This window comes from Hakea prostrata, chromosome 3 (genome assembly GCF_041222555.1).
Source record: "Hakea prostrata isolate BN-2017 chromosome 3, UWA_Hpros_2, whole genome shotgun sequence".
Classification (NCBI taxonomy): domain Eukaryota; kingdom Viridiplantae; phylum Streptophyta; class Magnoliopsida; order Proteales; family Proteaceae; genus Hakea; species Hakea prostrata.
In genome coordinates this window covers 14,699,925-14,720,033 of record NC_142602.1, presented here as the reverse complement: position 1 = coordinate 14,720,033, position 20,109 = coordinate 14,699,925, and the positions used below count along the sequence as shown (strand labels likewise).

Genomic DNA, 20,109 nt, shown 5'->3' with positions numbered 1-20,109 from the left:
ATTGTCAATTCTGGAGTATCAAAAAAGGTTTGAAGAACTCCTTTTCTTTGCCTTGTTTTCATGAAAGTTGACATGGAGAAAGCCAAGAAAAGGGGCTGCGATCTTCCATTCGGACTTATATTTTTTTTTACCTATTGAGAGCTATGACGTGGTGATCGAAAGAAAGAGGCGAGAAAGAAACTCCACCCGCTTGATCTATAGTGAGACTTGATGAAGTAAGAGATTTTGATGCATATTTTGTGTCTGTGGAAGGAAGAGACCTAGATGCACATCTTGTGAAACTTGATATGAGAGTTTTCGATGTGAACCTAGATGTGGTTTGGTTGACAGCTCATAAGGCAGTCATCTTTTGTTTAGAGAAGAAGGTTCGGTTTGTTCCGATGGTACCCCTCCACTTGGATTTCAAGTTGATCTAAAGAAGCATGGTGAGGAGATTTTGATCAGTGGTGTTAGACTTTGTCTTTCATGGGAGATATGAAGGAGGAGAAGTCTTTTGGGTTCTTCGGATGGTAAGAGGTTCAAGGATGTGAGCGAAGTATCCAACCCTCTTTGGAGCCTCGATACCTCAATTTCGAGGACGAAATTATTTTAAGGGGGGGAGGATGTGAGAACCCTAAAAATCCTAACCTAATAACCCGGCATTTCAGCCACCGTTCGGATGAGGTCAACCTGACCATCCGAGTTGAGCCCAAAAGTTTAGAAATTGATCCTATAGACTTCAATGACGGTGATGAAGACCTGAGCACTTTGTTTGACTTCACCAGGAGAGAGAAAATTACTCCGTAAGGCATTAAAGTGACATTTTGGTGTACCCAGAAACCTATGCAAGAGGACTTCAAATCTCAAATAAAATATACCATTGAGTTGGTAATTGTGTAAGGTACCTACCCTCCGAAACTCATCGCGATCGGCCTTCGAATGAAGAAGATATGGGGGCGGTCGGATGGAGGCGGTCAGATAAATTATCTGACCGGTCCTTTTTCAGTGAAGGACAAAATGGTCATTTCACCTCTTAAAAGCTTTTTAACTTTCCCAATTGAACCAAATTCGGGATTTTGGTTTTCTAAAGGGAGAGAGCTCGTGGGAGAGGAGAGAGAAGAGGAGAAGAAGCTTGGGGAGGAAGAGTTTGTGTAGTTCGACGGTGCGGAATCGCGATTTGGAGGTATGATCGCGTAGAGAGGTAAGCTGCTCAACATACCTAATTTTGGCCCAAATTCATGAGGGTTTTGATGGGTAATTTCATTTAAATGTGATATTGGAGGGCTTAGGTTGAGGAAATAATCTTCGACTCCGAGAAAGATTAGCACGGCCGTGTGCACGTCACTTGAACCCGGCGAAACCGAGCACTCGACCGAGTTGACTCGGTGAGCGCCCGCGAGTTAACCGGGTCGATTTGGGACTGAGTTGACCCGCCTTGTTGGACTAGAATTAATACCCGGTTAACCCACATTTGGTCTGTGTTCAAATTGAATCCCGAATTAAATCTTATTTATCTTGTTTATTTGCTAGGTTAATTGAGTCTTGGGCAGTCGTTAATTTTGTGAATTCTCGATTAACAGGTGAGGATAACATCGCATATATTATGTAATATCATTGTGTATTTGGACTGTGAATAATGTGGTATTGCATGATAATTATGTTACCTTCTATAATCTCGATAGTCCCGATCATACCGTATTTCGATTGAATGATTAAAGGTAAATCGTATGTGATTATGTGATTGGTTACTTCACTTGATTGATGCATATGAATGTATGTGACGTGAAATGGGGTTTACCTATCTGGTATTCCTAGCTTGGGTTATCAGCGGATGGTATGGGACACGCCTCGATGTCGAGCACTTTTCATAGTCGGTGTGGTTGTCTAGATGCATGTGGTTAAGAATCCCGTGAGTGCTACACCCTTTCGGCAGGGGTATTGAAGCCGAGTGACCCGTGATATCGGTGGATGGGGTTCGTGTGCATCAAACAGACCACGGTATCATGCGGGGTATAGTGACATGTGTTAGAACGGACCTCGTGATCGCCCAAAAGACGGCGGTTAGGCGGCGTGAGGGGACATGACGGCACCACCCAGCATATGTAGATACTACGGGGTTAAGGAATGGGACCAATAGATGCCTCCGTGAGGATCCATTCATAGGTGAGAACGATACCGGACCAAAAGGGCGCTTAGGCATGAGGAAAGGTATCCGGATCACATGAGCACGAGACATAGTGACTTTGCATTGGGCTAGAGTAAACCTGACACGCGCCACCTCGGCCAATGGTGATGGGAGAGAGTGTTGACCAAACCCCACCATGGTTGATGTGAAGACCCAACACCGTGGTGAACCCAAAGACGCTCTTGTTGAGGGTGAGTGATGAGACACCCAGAGGAGGCTGGTGTGTTATCTTAAAGCGTGCACTGAGAGACCGCATGGTAGAAGTTATAATCATATCTTCATGTCATCTTTTATTCATCGACTGATATGCGATATGTGTGTGTGTACATGATGAATGCATGATGTATGATATGTTAGACCACCGAGTCGTGGAACCACCTCTGTGAATATTGTCTTTTTAGACTCGGCAGGTTGGACAACTCATATTACTTGGAGAGTCTGGCGAGCGAGAATACGAAGATGCATGATGGGAGTGTACTTGTGCAGATTGTGCTTTTGGAGTCCAGCCATTCGAGGCTTGGAGTTTCTTTTACTTGGGTTGGGTTTAGGTTGTTTCCTCCTTTTCCATTGTTAGAACGCCTTGATTTTTAGACTCGCGAATAACCTTAGATTTATCTTTTATATTCTTGCTCTTGGATTATGCTATATAATATTGGGGGGCGGGGGGGGGGCCGCGGGGGGGGGGGGGGGGGGGGGGGGGGGGGGGGGGGGGGGAGGGGGGGGGGGGGGGGGGGGGATAAGAACCTTCGGTTCAAATACTTATGCTCCTCTCATATCTCTTCACCACAAATTATGAGAGAGACCCACTGGTGCCCACTTAAGATTTTACATCTGATTTCATTTTATCATAACTCAAAGAAAGTATAAGAACCTTTAGTTCGGATACTTGTGCTCCCCTAATATCTCTCCACCACAATTCATAAGAGAGACCTTAGGGTGCCCACTTGGGGTTTTACATCCGATTCATTTTATCAGAACTCAAAGGTGGGCCGCTTCATAATATGAGGCTGAGAGGTGTGGGTAATATAGACAATTAGACATCCATCTTGACAAGCGGAGGATCAAAACTCAAGAACATTTGCCCATGGGGTCCACTGGTCACCCATTAGGGCTTGACACAGTCAAGATCGGGATCTCGAAATTTTGATCTCGACCGTCTGTTTTGCAAAAGTATCAAAACAAAATTTTCGAAAATAGATAGTCGAGATCGAGATCTCAACCGTTCACTGCAAGTGTTGTGCATTAATTACACAGCACCCCAACAAAATGTCAAAATCCCACCCATTAGGCCATCACTGTGATGGGCCGGTTCTTTTTTTTTTGGTGAGAGTGGTGGGCCGGTTCACAGCTAAATACAAATGTGATTGAAGAGCAGCCCAAGAGACATCACTAAGAAAGCCCAAAACAAAGTAGTAACCTGTCCCTAAAGATTTAGTGGTCATGAACGCAACTTCGTCACCTTATCTTTTCAGCCCGGCCGATCGAGTCCATCAACATTCCCAGACTTTCTTCTCTTCTTACCAAAACAAACTCCTCTTCTCTCTATGTTGAAACGGGGAACATTCGCTACTCAATCTCCACTGCCTTCGTTGCCTCTTCATATAAACAGAACTCATCCCCTTCATGTAGCAACAAGAGCAATTTCCACAGTTAGCGTTCTGAATAAGCTTCAAAATCCAGGTCTGCGGTTAGTTAGCTGTACTGCTACTAGGCGAAGGATTAGACACGAAGACGAAGATGATCAGGATGAAGACAACGGTCACAATTCTGAAATCGCTATGTTGGAATCGTACAGTGAGCAAACCAGGAACGAGGTTCTTCTGGTGCGAGCAATGCTGGATGATCAAGAAGAGGAAGTCCTGATCTTCAAGGTGAATTTTGCATCCCTGAAATGTCTGTCCAATCAGTACTTCAGTGTGTATTTTCACCGGCACACACAGGAGATGAATGATGAATCCAATATATATACCCGAAATTTATTGGGTGATTTTCTTATTGTTTGATTTTATTATAGGGATTTTCTTCTTGCTTGAGCTATAGAACTTCACCAGATCCATCACAGAGTGTTCTTCCAAGTAGAGCAGTAATCAAGTCCATTGATCGAGTTAAAGGACCCTATGATCCTTCCAATGTCGAGTTCATCGAGAAAGACATTACATGGGAAGCCTTTAAGAGTCGTCTTCTATCTAAACCAACCTAGTTTTATCTTGTATTTTTTATATATTTGTTTGGAATGATAGTTTATATTATTATTATTATTATTATTATTATTATTATTATTATTATTAAGTATTCATTTATATATACTAAAAAAATCGATATATTTTGTTAAGCCTACATTAATGTGAGGTTACAATTACTTGGATAAAACACGGTTTTCTCCCTTAAAAACTATATTACCTGAATAGTTTACAAAATTCGTTGCTGTCGAGAAGAAGGGACCACAAGGACGAACAGAGGACCAGGAGAAACACCGAGCCCCCGGGGGGCCCCGCGCCGGGGACGACGCCAAGCCCCGCGACGAGATGTTCCCCCATTAGGAGCACCTCGCGCCTCAGGAAAAGAGCCAGGTCCGACCGAACAAAGTCCGGCGGTTTCTCCCGAAAAGGCACAGAAGAACCCCCCCGGAACAGAGCCCCACACCGGAAGAGAATCATCCAAACCTCCCTCCCACGAGCAACAAGAGGAGCGAGGACGGACGAGAAGACAGAGGGGAGAACACGGGCCAAAGGGAAAAACAGGGGAGAAGGAAGGCAAACCGAAACAAGCCGAAGGAGAGCGGAAACGCGAGAAAATACACACGGAACAAGAAAAGAACCACCCGACAAGCCAACGAGGAGGAAGGACAGGAGGGGGAACCCGGAACCGGAATGAAAGGAAAGATGGGAGTCAAGGGAGGATCAAGCATCACGGGAGGGAGCAGAAGAAACGGCAAGGGGAACAGGGGAGAACGAGGGGCAAGGGACAGGCTCCCCCGAGCTCGAGAAGAAAGCACAAACCCGAGTTGCCCAAGAAAGCCGGGGACAGCGGGGAGGCGGAAAACGAACGCCCAACAGGGGTGCAGGATCGGCCAGAAGAGGAACGGCGAAGAAAGGACTAGGGCCACGGAACACCAGGGCAGGAGTAAGGGAGAACACCAAAGGAAGGAAGGAGGAAGGGGACACGGACTCACGATTAATAAACAGAAGATCACTCAAGGACGGAACAGACGGCCAATGAGTACCCCCAAAGCGACCGGGACGGACAAGCGGGGAAGGGAGATCTCCAGAGGGGACGGCGAGAGGAAGAGGCCGGAGGAGAGCACACAGACGAGAGAGCGGGAAGAACCACAAGAGGTCCCACCCTCTTCCTCGAGTAAGGAAAGACAAAGCGTCTGGAAATACCGGATCTTCCTTTCAACCCAACCAACCGCAGCATCCTCCACACCGACGACACAGGAAAGGAACACGACGCCCCATTACCCACGGATTTTCGAACCGCCGACCATCACGCCATGCTCTGCACAGCGACCGCAACAGCGGACGGGGGAGACAGCCAAAAGAGTCTCTCACGCCCAAATCCCCCGCATTCCCCCCACACACCCAAGCCCATCGATGGTAACACACCACGGGATGATTCCCTTCCCAATGGGCCTTCATTCCTCAACATGGGCCTCACACATTCTAACTAAACCCATCACACGTTCCAATCTCAACCCCATTACCCCACCTGGGACCTCACCACTCTCACGAAGCAGAAACTCCAAAGAAAATACGCTCTCCGTCTCAGCAATGACGAAAGAGGAATAACCACCACGAACCATCGAGTGGTTAAAGGGCGAGAGGACGACACGAAAGAAGGGAAGAGGAGAATCGATGCTGGAATGATAGTTGCATTAGAGCGGACCCGTGGCGAGGGTTACGGCCACGGGCAATATGAGGCACGGAATGCCGGGGCGGGAGTCGGGCAAGTGCTCTCACAATCTCGGACGACAGTTTGGGAGACTAAATGTCATTTGGATAGAATGAAAGGAATCAAGAGAAAGCTTCATTTTGACGATTTGGTTTGTGTAGATGCCTTGGGTTCAGCAGGTGGTCTAGCTCTTTTATGGAGGAATAATATACAAATGACTCTGCTTTCAGCTGATAAGCATGTGATAGACCTTGAAGTTAAGACAGAAGATAAATGTTCTCACGTGGTATGGTCATCCGATTAAACACCCGAGGAATATTGGGAGCAACCACGATGGCAAGAAACGAGGGAGCGGCGGTGGGAGACTAACGGGGGGGCATGAGAAAATAGGGGGTACTGCTATGAATGGAAGGGATACTAAGCTATTTCAGGAGATGATTTACCAATGTGGTCTGCTGGATCTCGGCTCAAATGGGCCCAATTATACCTGGAATAATAGGCGCAGAGGGGGGTCTAATATTCGCATCAAACTGGATCGAGTGCCGGCTAATGTCAATTGGAGTTTACTCTTCGAAGATGCAGCTGTAGTAGTCAAACCAGCATATTGCTCTGACCATAATCCTATCCTATTAGATTCGGTTGGAGGGAAAGCGAGAGGTAACGCCATCGATGAGGCATGGGGGACACTCGGTGTAGGGAGGTGGGACGGGGATGGTGTATCAAGAACAGCGAAGAGTTCATCCACAGCGAAGGAAAGCGAAAGAGAGTCAAGAGCGGAATATAGGAGTCGGTGTAGACAAGAAAAGATAAACACCAAAATCAAATGGAGATGAGAAGCGAACATGTGGATCTTATGGAGGAAGAGACCAAGTTGGTGGAGCTTCTAGATGAAGAGTTAGCCCGCGAAGAGTCAGGACCAAAAGAATTAAGGCTCAAGGGGACAAAATGGCACGCCACGATAAGAAGAAAGAATAATAGAATCATAAAGCTGAAACAACCTGATGGGTCTTGGACATCAAATGAACATCAATTGGAAGAGTTATTAGTACATCATTTTAAAAGGGCCGCAACCTCAGGGGGTTTCCCCCAGCCCGCCGCGCGCGGGGGGGGGGGGGGGGGGGGTCGGGGGGTGGTTCAAAAAGAGGAGGAGACTTCCTAGTGATGAGGAAATCTTGTCCACTCTCAAGACTATGGGTCCTCTAAAATCCCCAGGGCCTGATGGCTTCCCCCCCATCTTCTTTCAGAAATTTTGGGACATCACAAAGGAAGAAGTATGCAGCTGTGTGAAAACATTTTTCATGACAGGGAGTTTAGCACCAGAATTGAATAGAACTTACATTTGTCTTATTCCTAAATGCCCGAATCCAGAGTCCCCTGATCAGTTCCGACCGATTAGTCTCTGCGGGGTGGTGGTCAAACTCTTCTCAAAGATTTTTGCCGATAGACTCAAAGGTTCACTCTCAGGTATCATTTCCCCCTCTCAATCGGCCTTTGTTCCTGATAGACTTATTTCAGACAATATTTTTATGGCTCATGAGATTTTTCATTATGTGAAACATCGGAAAAAAGGGAAAAAGCGATTTCTAGCTATGAAAATGGATATGCGAAAGGCCTATGATAGGTTGGAATGGCCTTTCCTCAGAGCTGCCTTATTAAAGTTGGGATTTTCTGTGAGATGGGTTGATATGGTCATGGAATGCACTACTTCCGTTTCATACACACTTTTGGTCAATGGGGTGGAGAAAGGTTCTTTTTGTCCTTCTCGTGGCATAAGACAAGGTGACCCCCTTTCCCCTTTCATCTTTATTCTTGGTTCTCAGGTTTTAAGTTCCATTATACATGTGGCAGAAAATCAAGGTTTGATTAGGGGCATCAGTGTGAAGCGAAGGGCTCCTTGTATCTCTCATCTCCTCTTTGCTGACGATTGCTTATTGTTCTCTGAAGTTAATCTTCATCAGATCTGTCATCTCAAAGCCTGTATGGATCTATATTGTCAAGCAAGCGGTCAGGCAATTAATGAAAGTAAATCCTCCTTTACCTTCAGTCCCAACACTCCCATTCGGTTTCGAAGGTGGTTTTCTCGGGTTTTGAGAATCAAGTATGGGGATGGGCCATCCAAATATCTTGGTTTGCCTTCAGATTTCGGGATCAAGAAATCAGATATTTTCAAAGAAGTGGGGGAAAAAGTCGTTAAAAGAACCCAAGGTTGGAAAGCCAAGCTTCTCTCCCCAGCGGACGAGAGGTCCTATTAAATCGTTATCGCCATTCCTTCATATGCAGGGTCTCATTTCCTTCTTCCGGTGGCTCTTCACAACACTGTGAGGCAAGCAATATCGAATTTCTATTGGGGTCAGAAAGAGGAGGAGCATAGGACACATTGGATGTCTTGGTCTAGGTTATGTAGATCTAAAAACAAGGGGGGACTTGGTTTCCGTGACCCCATTCTTCACAATAGAGCTCTTCTTGCTAAAGTAGCCGGCGCTCCGGGCTCAGCCGGACTCTATATGGGCCAAATTTATCAAGCGTGTATTTTCCACTGTGTGACTTTATGGATGCAAGGAAAGGTACCGGTTCTTCTTGGGCATGGCAGAGTATTATTATTGGGAGAGATGTTCTTAGACTGGGTCTCATTAGCTTGATTGGCACAGGCGAACAAACCCAGATCCGGGACTCAAACTGGATACCAGGCTACCAAACTTTCGGCTCTTTCTTCCCGACCTAGAGGTTGCTCTCTTCGATTGGTCTCGATCTCATAGAGCCGTTCAAGGTCTTGGAATAGAACATTGTTACAGACAATTATTCACAGATCGGGAAGTGCGGCAATTCTAAATATTCAGCGGCCAACTACCAGAGAGGACTCTATCATCGGGGAGGTGCATCTAATGGAGTCTCTCGTTAAGTCAGCCTATCATGTTCGGTGCAACCACAGAGATACACAAGCCGCCCGCTCCCTCATCTTCCCGTCAGATACTTGGGATGAAGTCCGACCGAGGCATGGAAAAGAATCGGAAAGCACAATGCTATCCAAAAATTCAGACCCCGTGGAAAGGCGCGAATCAAGCTTTGGCACGGGGAGAATCGCAAATTAGACAGATAAGAGGCGACCCCGCATGTAGAAGATGCGGCTCGACGAGGAATCCATTGACCACATCTTGTTTGCCGTGATTTCTCTCGAGCATTATGGTTTGGTATGGGGCTCGGCTGATTGGATCACACAACCAGCCATCGTTGACCAGCATTATCAATACTTGGGGCACCGCCCATCCCGATTCAAGTGCAAGCGAGAGAGCCCTCAGCATCTTTTTCTTTACATGTTGGTTCATTTGGTTGGCTCGAAATGATCCGCTTTAATAGGAAATGGTGGGCCCGAGCAAATCATGGAGAGATCTTGGAAAGCTACCGGGAATTTGGAGGTTCTAGACATCCAAGAACCGATGACGACCAAGTTCTTCGGCTTGGACTCCTCCTTCGGCTCCTTTTCTAAGGTCAATCCGATTTCTCCTTTCTCCAACCGAGCGATGCAGGTCCGGGTTTTGAGTGCGGGACAGCAGAGGCCAATGTATCCATGCGTGTTCGATCAATAGCCGGTTCTTCAACTCGGAGAATCCCTAGCTCTCGGGAAGCCCATCTTGGGCCGCAGAGGCTAGGATTCCTTGCTTGGTTTTTTAGTGTGATTCTCTTACCTTGTGTCACGCCGTTCGGATCCTTTCTTTCCTTTTGATCTGGAGGCTGTGCGCGTGGTTGAAGACATTAGGCTCATGCTCTCTTCTGAACCTTTGTGGTCGGTTCATTACATTTCTAGGTGGGCTAACTCTGTAGCCGATACCCTAGCTAGGAAGGCCCGGTCCGTGGCATGTAGGACTGTCTGGTCTAATTCCATTCCTTGGCTTCTTGAAACTTGTAATCAAGATGTCTTGGGTTTTTCATGCCCAGCTTCAATTTAAAGATACTTTTACCAAAAAAAAAAAGAAATTTGAATGAAATATTAAAAGGGTGATACTATTAAAAGAAAATATTAAATAAAGAACATTGGAAGAAGATGATGAAAAAAATATTCCCAAGCTCCAAGACTCCAAAGCCAGCCAATGTCTCCAAAACTCAAAAATGCGTCCTCCCCACTTCTCCAAAAAGTCCTCAAGCGAATGTTGTTATTCTTTTTACTCAATTTGGTACAATTATATTTTCCTAATCTGACTCAATCAAGTAAAGTTTTGGCATACAAATAATATTGATTTTGAGAGCTCAAATGCACAATCCCACAGTTAAACTTGAAGAGTAAGAAGTTATGAAGCTCATGTCCGATAATTAGCTTGATAGGACACTGGATGACCATCCGATGAAGCATTTGATCGAAACTCAAAGAGACACTCAAAAATAGAATTTTCCCCTCTTCCTTTTTTTAATCTAGTCCCAAATAAGAAATAAAACCTTGGAATATGTAAAGAATCATTTTCTCCATGTTTTTTACTTGAGGAAGCCTCTAGAGTCTCCTCTAACTTGATGAAAAAGAATATTTTTTTTGAGTGGTATAAAATCCAGCTTGATTCTTTAAGGTTCTTTTTGCAAAATTTCTTAATAATACTCCTGCAGATTTGGTTCATTTACTGCAAGCACAAATAATAAATCTTAATAAGAATTTGCAAGAAAACATATAAAATCATTAAAGTTATAGAAACTAAACCAATTAATTAGTAGATATAAAATCTACTCATTAGAGGATGCTTGTCATTATGGGTATGATGTCGAAGAGTTAGGAGGAGATGGATCCACCTAGGCGTAGTACTTGGTATTTAAATTTGAGATGATACTCATATGTATTGTTTACGTAGATATACTTCTATTGTATGTTGTATCTGCACACCTTACTTCACTTGTTGTATAATGAATTGTAGACTTTAGTATTTGTTTTCTTTCTCGAAAGTTAATAAAGATGCATGTGTTCTGTTGCATTTATGCATGTTTACATTAGTTTAACCTCAAATTCCAGACTTCCAGTTTTGGCCGCATACAGTTTGGCATATGTCAATCAAAATCATCACTTAGGTGAAGTTTAAATCCAAAATAGCACTCCTAGTATATTTAGTAGTCTCAAATTAGGCCAAAATGACCTTAAATACCCCTCGAAATTTGGGGGAGGGTAATTTTGCTTAAAACTCTGCCAAATGTTGGCGAAATGTTGCCGACATTTAGGGGTTTCGCCACCAAATATTAGCAATATTTCACACCATGGTTGAGAGACATCAATCTATGGTATATCAAAGCCAATATTACTCGTGGCACAATAATTAAAGAACTCTCAAGTTAGGGAATCAAACAGGTGAGAGTCATTGATTGAAATTGATTCTAGCCATTCAAATATCCTTATGTGGTCTAACTAATCCATACGAAATGGATTTTCCGTTATTAATTGTGTTTGTGAATTTTTTTTTTTTTTTTTTTTGATAAAAGATTGTGTTCTTGATTTCACATCAAGTTTCGAAAGAACCTAAAATTTACTCTTCTTTGAGAAAAGAAAATTTAACCCTAATACTTTTTTAGTCTTACTGCCTCTTGTACATAAGAGGCTCCACTGCTATACAAAAGTACATTCAATATTTTGATAGCTGCTAAAGCAATATCCTATGAACATAATAGGCTCCACTTCTCCACTTCTCCGGTATCCTAAAGCTTTGTCTAAATAACCATTCTTAGCCTTCTTTTAATCCATTGAAATAGAAGACCACTCCTTTTTCTCCCACTTGTGCTTTTAAAAAAATTAGTTGCGAACGAAGGAGAAACCCTAAGCGCCGCATCTTGAGACAGAGAGACTCTCTTCCCTTTGCTTCCTTTTCCTCTCCTCCTCTCTCTGGCCTTGCTTTGCATCTCTGCATCTCTCCTACCTCTTGTCTCACCATTTTTTCCCTTTTGTTTCTCTCTTCTTTCTAGTTTGTCATGTTTCTTTCTCCACTTCCCTCTGTTCTCCCCTGCATTCTCTTCATTCTCTCTCACCGCCTCTATCTCTTGTTTCCCTTTTCGTGTCTTTATCCTCTTCTTCATTGTCTCTCTGTCTAACAAGTAGAAGCTTCCTGTTATTAAAAAAAAAAAAAGGTTGATGGGAGCTTTGATCGTGCATTCTACGGATCTGGAGTTTTTACGCCCGATTTTGGTCATCTCCTCCTGCTGCTACTGGTTTTTTGTGTCTACGGCTTCGACAGATGGTAGTTCAGAATCGAGATCTAACCCATTTGCCCTAAATGAACTCATCCTCTTTCGGATCCACCGCAGCGACACCGCGACAACCGAGTCTCCGCCCTTGTGGCGTATTTTTTTATCTGCCCATGTGACGTGTTTTGTTTCCGCCGTTGTGGCGTGTTGTATCTCCGCCCTTGTGGCGTGTCTATCTTTACTTTTGTGGTGTGTCTTCGCGGGTGTTGGTGGTGGATATGTATATCGTATCCATTGTGCTTAATTAATACTATGGTTGTTACAACCATTATTCTAAAGGTTTATTGGGCTCGACCTATCCCTTAGCCTGGATGACCATATCTATTGCATGTACAACAACCTAATCAATTTCTACTCCTTGGTTCGAACCGAACCTTATGATTTCATGCATTTATCTTTTGTATTTCTTTCTTTTGTTTGGTGTGGGTCCGTATTTTCTTTTGAGTTTATGAAGAAATTCTTTTAACTTCTTTATATGTATATATATAGGGAGAGAAAATCACTCTTAAAGGGACAAATTTGGGTGTCCTCATCAAATAGCTTAGGCTATTAAATTAGACAGAATTGAAAAGTTCAGATGCTAAGAAGCCTAGAACACTATTTGCTCACGACACCAAATCTCCTTTTACTGGATAAGGAAAGAATAATGAAACCTTAAAGGGACAAATTTGGGTGTCCTCATCAAATAGCTTAGGCTATTAAATTAGACAGAATTGAAAAGTTCAGATGCTAAGAAGCCTAGAACACTATTTGCTCACGACACCAAATCTCCTTTTACTGGATAAGGAAAGAATAATGAAACCTTACCAAATGCAGCAAACCAAATCCACCAAATCTCCCTGACCTAATCCTCTCCTTTTTTTTCTCTTTTTTTTTTTTGGGGTAAGATTCTTATTTATAAAATTAAGAGAAAAAAATAAATAAATAAATTTGCTAATCCTCTTGAAAATATCTTTCTGATATCTAGAGAAACTGGGTCCGTTGTTTTTATGCGCGACGCCCGATGGGTGATTTTGTATGAAAAAGCAAACGGTGGGCCCCAGAAATGGGCTCCGCAAAAATATCTTCTGGAAAAGAGCTGGCTGACGTGAGAAAGTGGCAGCTAACCGCGAAGGAGATATTTATATCATCAAGTGACTAAGTGACACGTGTTTATTTTGTCCGCGTTAGGCCTCTGTAGGATGCCAAATGCAACTGCAGAAAGCGTATGATAGCACTGGTATTTTCGTAAATGTATCCAAAAACGTGGGTTTTTTTTTCTGTTACTCTCCTGAGACTCGAAACACTGTTACCTGTCACAGAGTCTAGTGCCACTCCAATCAGGTTGCGTTTTTAAGTTTGATGCCGACGCAAATGCACAAGGGAGTAAGAGAGAGAATCTGGTAAGCAGAGGAAGAGCCATGGAAAGAGAAGTTGAAGCAGAAGAAGAAGAAGAAGAAGAAGAAGAAGAGCTTCAGAGCTCCGGAAAAAGGCTGAAACGTGTTGGAACGGAAGATGAGCAGAGCGATCTTCCTTTAAAGCTTGGAGCATTTTTTTATCCCATGACTCCGTCGGCTTTCGTTGTCGCCGATGCTCTTGAGCCTGATTTCCCAATTATTTACGTCAACAGTTTGTTCGAAGTATTCACTGGATACCGTGCCGACGAAGTCCTCGGCCGAAACTGGTAACTATTATCCCATTTCTTTTGAGTCCTTCCTGTTCTGCTTTTCAACGTAGTCAAGCTTGTTTGATTTTTTTTTTTTTCGTTTTTGTTCTTGTTAGTTTTGCCTACGTTTTTGTTGCTGTCTTACTGACCAGGCTTCGAGCAGATCATGACTCTTTGAGTGCTATTTTAACTCAGTGGAGATAATTTTGATGAGCACTGAAAGCAGCTGTCTAATGTAGTTCATGAGAATTTCCTTTTTCGTGGCTTTATTATTGAGCCAGATTTAGACCAGATCGTGACTCTGTGGCTCTTGTTTGATTGTTGAATCCGTGATATATGTTGCTGTACATTGTGTTGGTGTTGTTATGTTGATCCAGCCCCATGTGAAGTGAAAGAACCAATGAATTGTCATCCACTACCTTTCCATAGTGGCTTGTAGAATTCAAAGACTCACTTTGCGAACTATTTAGGAGATTTTCTACTAATAAAGAAAAAACAGAGAGATTTAGTGGGTTTTTCTTTAACGAGAAAGATAGTGTCAGGTTTGAGAAGCGGAAGAGTTATTGATTACTAGTGAAACTAAGTAGAAGTTTGTTCTTAGAAGTTTTGCAGAACTAGCGCAGTTTTTTGCCCACTTTGTTGTCGTAGTGAGGCCGTTTTGCTATATCTCACATTCTAAATCAGATGGATGACTGAAGTTGCCCTTTGCCTTGTTAGGTTTGGGTTCTTCAAGCTTTGGATGAATATTTATATGGCTTTTACAGGTAAATTGTGAGCATTTTCGTTGAAATGTGACATAACTTTCAAATACATCCAAGTCCCTGTTATGTCTCGTCCAATCTTAATGCGATTAGTCTGGGCATAAACTTTGAGAGCTGAATCACTGTAATCGTTTGTTGGTTTTTACTAGAATATTCTTTGAGTTGCCCTGATTCGGATATTCTGTGAGTTGCTTGTTTGGTTAAATGGGTAGGCAACCTTCTATCAGACTAATGCTCTTTAATGATTAGTAGTCTTGTGTCACCATCTCTCAGTTATTAAACGCATATTATCCAGGGTGAAAAGTTAACTCTTTGAGCAAAAAAATAAAAATAATAAAATAATAAATAAAATAAAAAAAAGAAGAAGAAAAGTTAAAGATCCAGAGATGCTCTTGGTACTTCACAATCCCCCTTTCCCTGATAATTATAATGGTATGGCCAAAACTGACTTGCATTAGAGTGGTAGATAATAAATAAGTGCTTCTATGTTAACTTCTGATAAAGGCACTAAAGCTGCTTGATGAAACAGAATATCTCTGAGCCAAGGATGTGGCAGTAAGGCTAGTTGTGGTGAATTTATTGTGTGCAGTGGTAGGTCAAGTGCGCACATCATGGTTCTTGCTACATCATTATGCAAAGTGAATCACTATAGTCTTCCTTTTTGTTGGTGCTATTAACCCCCCCCCCTGTGGATTAGCATGTTAATGCCATTGATGAGTTGATAACATTTGGTGTGAGAAAATAGCATGAAGTTTGCCATCAGATGTTTCCTTTCTAATGGTGTTAATGCCCTTCTTCTCTTTTATTTGTTTGGATAAGTATGCTTGTTTGATGCTGACAATGACATAAGAATTGAGAAAAAATAATGCAAATTTAAACCTTATGCATTTCATTCAATCGATTCTAATACGTTGCATTTTTGGGTTGTTGTGTCAGCACACTAGTCTTTTTGATGACGGAAATTGTGGTAATGAATCTGTCTGGTAGGGTATAGTGGTCTATATTTTATGATTAACCAACAGGAAACAATTGCCAGATGGTTCATATCAGCAGAAGTAAAGTCAGGAGCCAATTATAAAGAATTTGGAGAAATTATATACTTCTTGAATATAGATTTCACTCTTACCTGATAAGCCTCCCTGAGATAATGAAATTTATAGTCAATGGCATTTCTGGTTAGCCTGCCAATGGTGTCCTTCAGTGTTTCTGTTGTTGCTGTGCAGCTACCATCATAAAAACTGTACATAATGAATCTTCTCTGGGAGTAAAAATTTAAAGTTGACTTAATTGTTTTATAACTTACCTTAAAAGAAACTAACTTAAAAGTAGACATATTGATTTCTTTGTTACTTTTACCTGTTAGGTTTTCTTATCCAGTATGAAGGGTTTGAGTTGTAATGTGATTGTTTGTTTGAAGAATGGTTTTCATAGTGGATTTGGATGTGATTCTTCCTTCAAACCTTTTCTCATTTTTGTTTTGAGTTCTGTGCTAACCACAGATTACAACTGTAATTGCTGGCACTTGGTTTTTCTCCTTGACCTTTTTTTATGTACAAGTAAGAGGACGAATTTTCACTTTGTCATTATTAACGGTTTTCTTGATACTTTACAATTCCTTATAGAGTATTTGTGTTTTGAGTTCATTCACTTGATGTGTCTTTGATATATATCATGTCATAATGCCCTGAACTTTACAATGAATTATGTGTTCCTCTTGATTATAGTCATATTAGAGATGACATTATATTGGAAAATCTTAAGTTGGCCTAATAAGGATCTTCTTCCAGCCGGTTTTTACAATACAGGGACCCACGTGCACAAAGGCGGCATCCTTTGGTGGACCCTGTGGTCGTTTCTGAAATTCAAAGATGTATTGAGGAAGGGATTGAATTTCAAGGTGAGCTCTTAAATTTTAGAAAGGATGGCACTCCTTTGGTGAACAGGCTACAACTCAGTCCCATACGTGGGAATGATGGCATTGTAACACACATCATAGGAATTCAGGCATTCTCTGAAGCAAATATAGACCTCAATCAAGTATCTTATCCAGTTTCCAAACAGACATCCTATCAGCATTATGATGTGTCAGTTGAAAATTCTGTGATAAATACGCAAGCACCAAATGCCCCAACCTCTGATGTGTGCGGGATTCTTCTGCTATCTGATGAAGTCTTAGCTCATAACATTCTAGCACTCTTGACACCAAGGGATGTTGCATCGATTGGGTCTGTCTGCAGAAGGATTCATCAACTAACAACGAATGAGCAATTGCGGAAGTTGGTCTGTCAAAAAGCATGGGGAAGAGAAATCACAGGTACTCTGGAATTGGTGACCAAGAGATTAGGGTGGGGACGTCTTGCCAGGGAGCTGACAACACTAGAGGCAGTTTGTTGGAAAAAGTTTATGGTTGGGGGTGTGGTCGAGCCTTCTCGTTGCAATTTCAGTACGTGTACAGCTGGTAATCGGCTGGTTCTTTTTGGAGGAGAAGGGGTGAACATGCAGCCAATGGACGACACATTTGTTCTCAATCTTGATGCACCAAATCCAGAGTGGCGACGGGTAAGTGTGAAATCATCTCCACCAGGCCGGTGGGGCCACACTCTTTCATGTGTTAATGGTTCCTGTTTGGTGGTTTTTGGGGGATGTGGGAGGCAAGGATTACTCAATGATGTATTCGTGCTGGACTTGGATGCAAAACAACCAACATGGAAAGAAGTCTCGGGTGGAGATCCTCCCCTTCCCAGATCTTGGCACAGCTCTTGCACTGTGGAAGGCTCAAAATTGGTCGTCTCAGGTGGATGCACAGATGCTGGGGTACTTCTCAGCGACACCCATTTGTTAGATCTAGCAACAGTTAACCCGGTATGGAGGGAGATTCCTACATCTTGGCCTCCTCCTCCTAGATTGGGACACTCACTTGCAGTTTATGGCAGAACTAAGATTCTTATGTTTGGTGGACTTGCCAAGAGTGGACACCTACGACTGAGATCAGGGGAAGCTTATACAATTGATTTGGAGGACGATGAACCACAGTGGTGGCAACTGGGTTGTGGTGGTGTAGGAAGCCAGAATGCGGTGTTCCCTCCACCCAGACTAGACCATGTTTCTGTAAGCATGCCTTGTGGGAGGATTCTCATATTTGGTGGCTCAGTTGCTGGTTTCCATTCTCCTTCTCAGCTCTTCCTTCTGGATCCTTCCGAGGAGAAACCATCATGGAGAATTCTCAATGTTCCTGGGCAACCACCTGAGTCTTCTTGGGGTCATAGCACATGCGTGGTTGGAGGGACTAGAGTTCTGGTCTTAGGTGGGCAAACTAGAGAAGAGTGGACACTAAATGAACTGCATGAGCTATGTTTGGCAAGCATACGGAATGAAGAAAAGTGATTATAGCTGAAAACACACCTACGTCATGAAGTATATTACTATTGTGTCAAGTACCATTGTGATAACTGAGAAGCACGTTTTGGTGTAATCTACAGGAAGTCCTGCTTTCCATGTCTTCTCACAGTTACCACATTCAGGAACTGCTATAATCTTGGTATTTTTCATAAGTTTGGGGCTGTGTTGTATGCTTGAAAACTCGGGTTCTCTGCTCTATTTTTGACTACTCTATAGTGTGCATTTAACTCCTTGAAATCATCATATTTCCAATGAAGCCTACATATTTCCTATGAAGCCCACACCATTTTTTGGTTGAACCTTTTTTACACAGGCCCAACATATCTACAATTGCTTAAGGTACATACCAATTTTTGTTCTTGATTTTTCAATTCAACCATATGATCTGTCTCCTGTAACTTGGTATTAAGAGGAGTCCAGATTTGTCCAAAGCGTTTTGTAGGTCCACTTTGTTTTAAATTTGATACTTGGCACAGCTCATCTTCTACATGGTAAAAAGCTATTTAAGGATCGTTTCTCTTCTAAGACCAACTGCGATGATATCTGTGATCCGAAGTCCCTCCCTACTCCTAATCCTCCTGGGAAAAAAAGTCCTACCGCCCACTCCTGTGAAGACTGGTTCATTTAAACTCCCAGCTATGATTTGGTTTGGAATGGCAACAGAAGTGTTAGGAGGAGAGAAATACTTAGCCTAAGAGTTGTAACGTTTGCACTTTGGATAGAATTGATTGGTGAGAATGAATGGTGGCAGAAGAGAGAATAAACGAGCAGAAAGCAAAAAAAGAAAAACAAATGGGCCATCTCCAAGTGCCGTGTACGTCGGACCCGAGAGATGAGAGACCGGTGATGATGAGGCAGAGGAAGGTGCGCCTGGGAACTTTGTGCATCACCAGAGCAGAGAGAGTAGGGAGAAAGATGACCTGTAACCAGCAACAGATTAATAAAAATCTGAATTAATGAACGACTACGGTTCATTTGATAATTTACCAACATTAGTGTTGTGGTGTTTAACGGGGAAAAAGAACAGGTTTTGAATGGTGACGCCTCGACCACTCGCTCAATCCCTCATCACCTCATGTTTGTAAATGAAGAATCCTCGGAACCCGGGTTCCAGAGAATGTGGATGAACCAACCATTTCCTACTTCTCAGGAAATACTGAGTTCCTGGAGGATACAAAGATGCCACTTTCCTGTTTCTGGGGAACTCATTAGAAGTTTCTGAGCACAAACCACAACCAACCTTCGATCTGAAATGCCCATTCCATGACTCATTAGATGCTTCAAATGTTTAGTTGGGCTACGTACAAGCTGGGGAAACCATCCAGAATTAAACACGGGACTTGAAGTTTCTTATTCTTCTTCATAAAGGTACGTGCATCGTCTCTCCTGCTAAACTCAGGTGCAAAACAAGAATGTGGATGGAATTCTTTATATAATTTCAAACATTTTTGTGTTCCATCTGTTCTTAACAGGTTCCCACTACATGTAGGGATGATGTTGAGACTTGAGACTCCCGTATTGGTAAATAGTATTTATGGATCATTGTGGTCGAACTGTCGAAGTAGCTGGTTGAGGTTTAGTTGCTGGAGTTTCTGCCACGGTTTTGCATATAAGCCTGCATCAATTCAGAGTTCTGCAAAGCTGATCCGATTTCTGTTGGACCAACCTGAGTAAACCCACCAGATATATATGGCCAAATGGTTGCTTTTGAAGAATCAAATAACGAAATGATCAATATTTTGAGTGCTTTCCCAGAGCCTTCTGCTATTACTTTCCTGCATGGGTTTTCTGCTTCTTCGCACCTGATCTTATTATTAGTTTTATCCATTTCATGGACTTGCAAGAGACGCTTGATTCCTATCCAAGAAAACTCAAAACCATTGCCGACAAACACATACCTTTTATGCTATTGATCAACCCTTATATTGTGCCTATGCTTGGCTTTCTGTAATTTTCTCTTATGCTTGTTAAACTACATCTCCGAGTGTGAAAATGGTTGGCATGATCTATAGATTTTTGCCCAATCCAATTTCGTACTAAGAACC

The 20,109-nt window shown here is 42.7% G+C and overlaps 2 protein-coding genes across 2 annotated transcripts; both read left to right on the top strand.

Moving 5' to 3' along the window:
* Positions 1–3,650: 3,650 nt before the first annotated feature.
* On the top strand, positions 3,651–4,583 carry LOC149021058 (uncharacterized). The gene is made up of 2 exons (XM_089149328.1): positions 3,651–4,035; positions 4,179–4,583. The coding sequence occupies exons 1-2, from the start codon at positions 3,709–3,711 to the stop codon at positions 4,362–4,364; spliced, it is 513 nt and encodes a 170-aa protein (XP_089005454.1). The 5' UTR covers positions 3,651–3,708; the 3' UTR covers positions 4,365–4,583.
* Positions 4,584–13,568: 8,985 nt separating this feature from the next.
* LOC149021057 (adagio protein 3-like) lies at positions 13,569–18,166 on the top strand. The gene is made up of 2 exons (XM_089149327.1): positions 13,569–13,922; positions 16,453–18,166. The coding sequence occupies exons 1-2, from the start codon at positions 13,660–13,662 to the stop codon at positions 18,047–18,049; spliced, it is 1,860 nt and encodes a 619-aa protein (XP_089005453.1). The 5' UTR covers positions 13,569–13,659; the 3' UTR covers positions 18,050–18,166.
* The last annotated feature ends 1,943 nt before the right edge of the window (positions 18,167–20,109 follow it).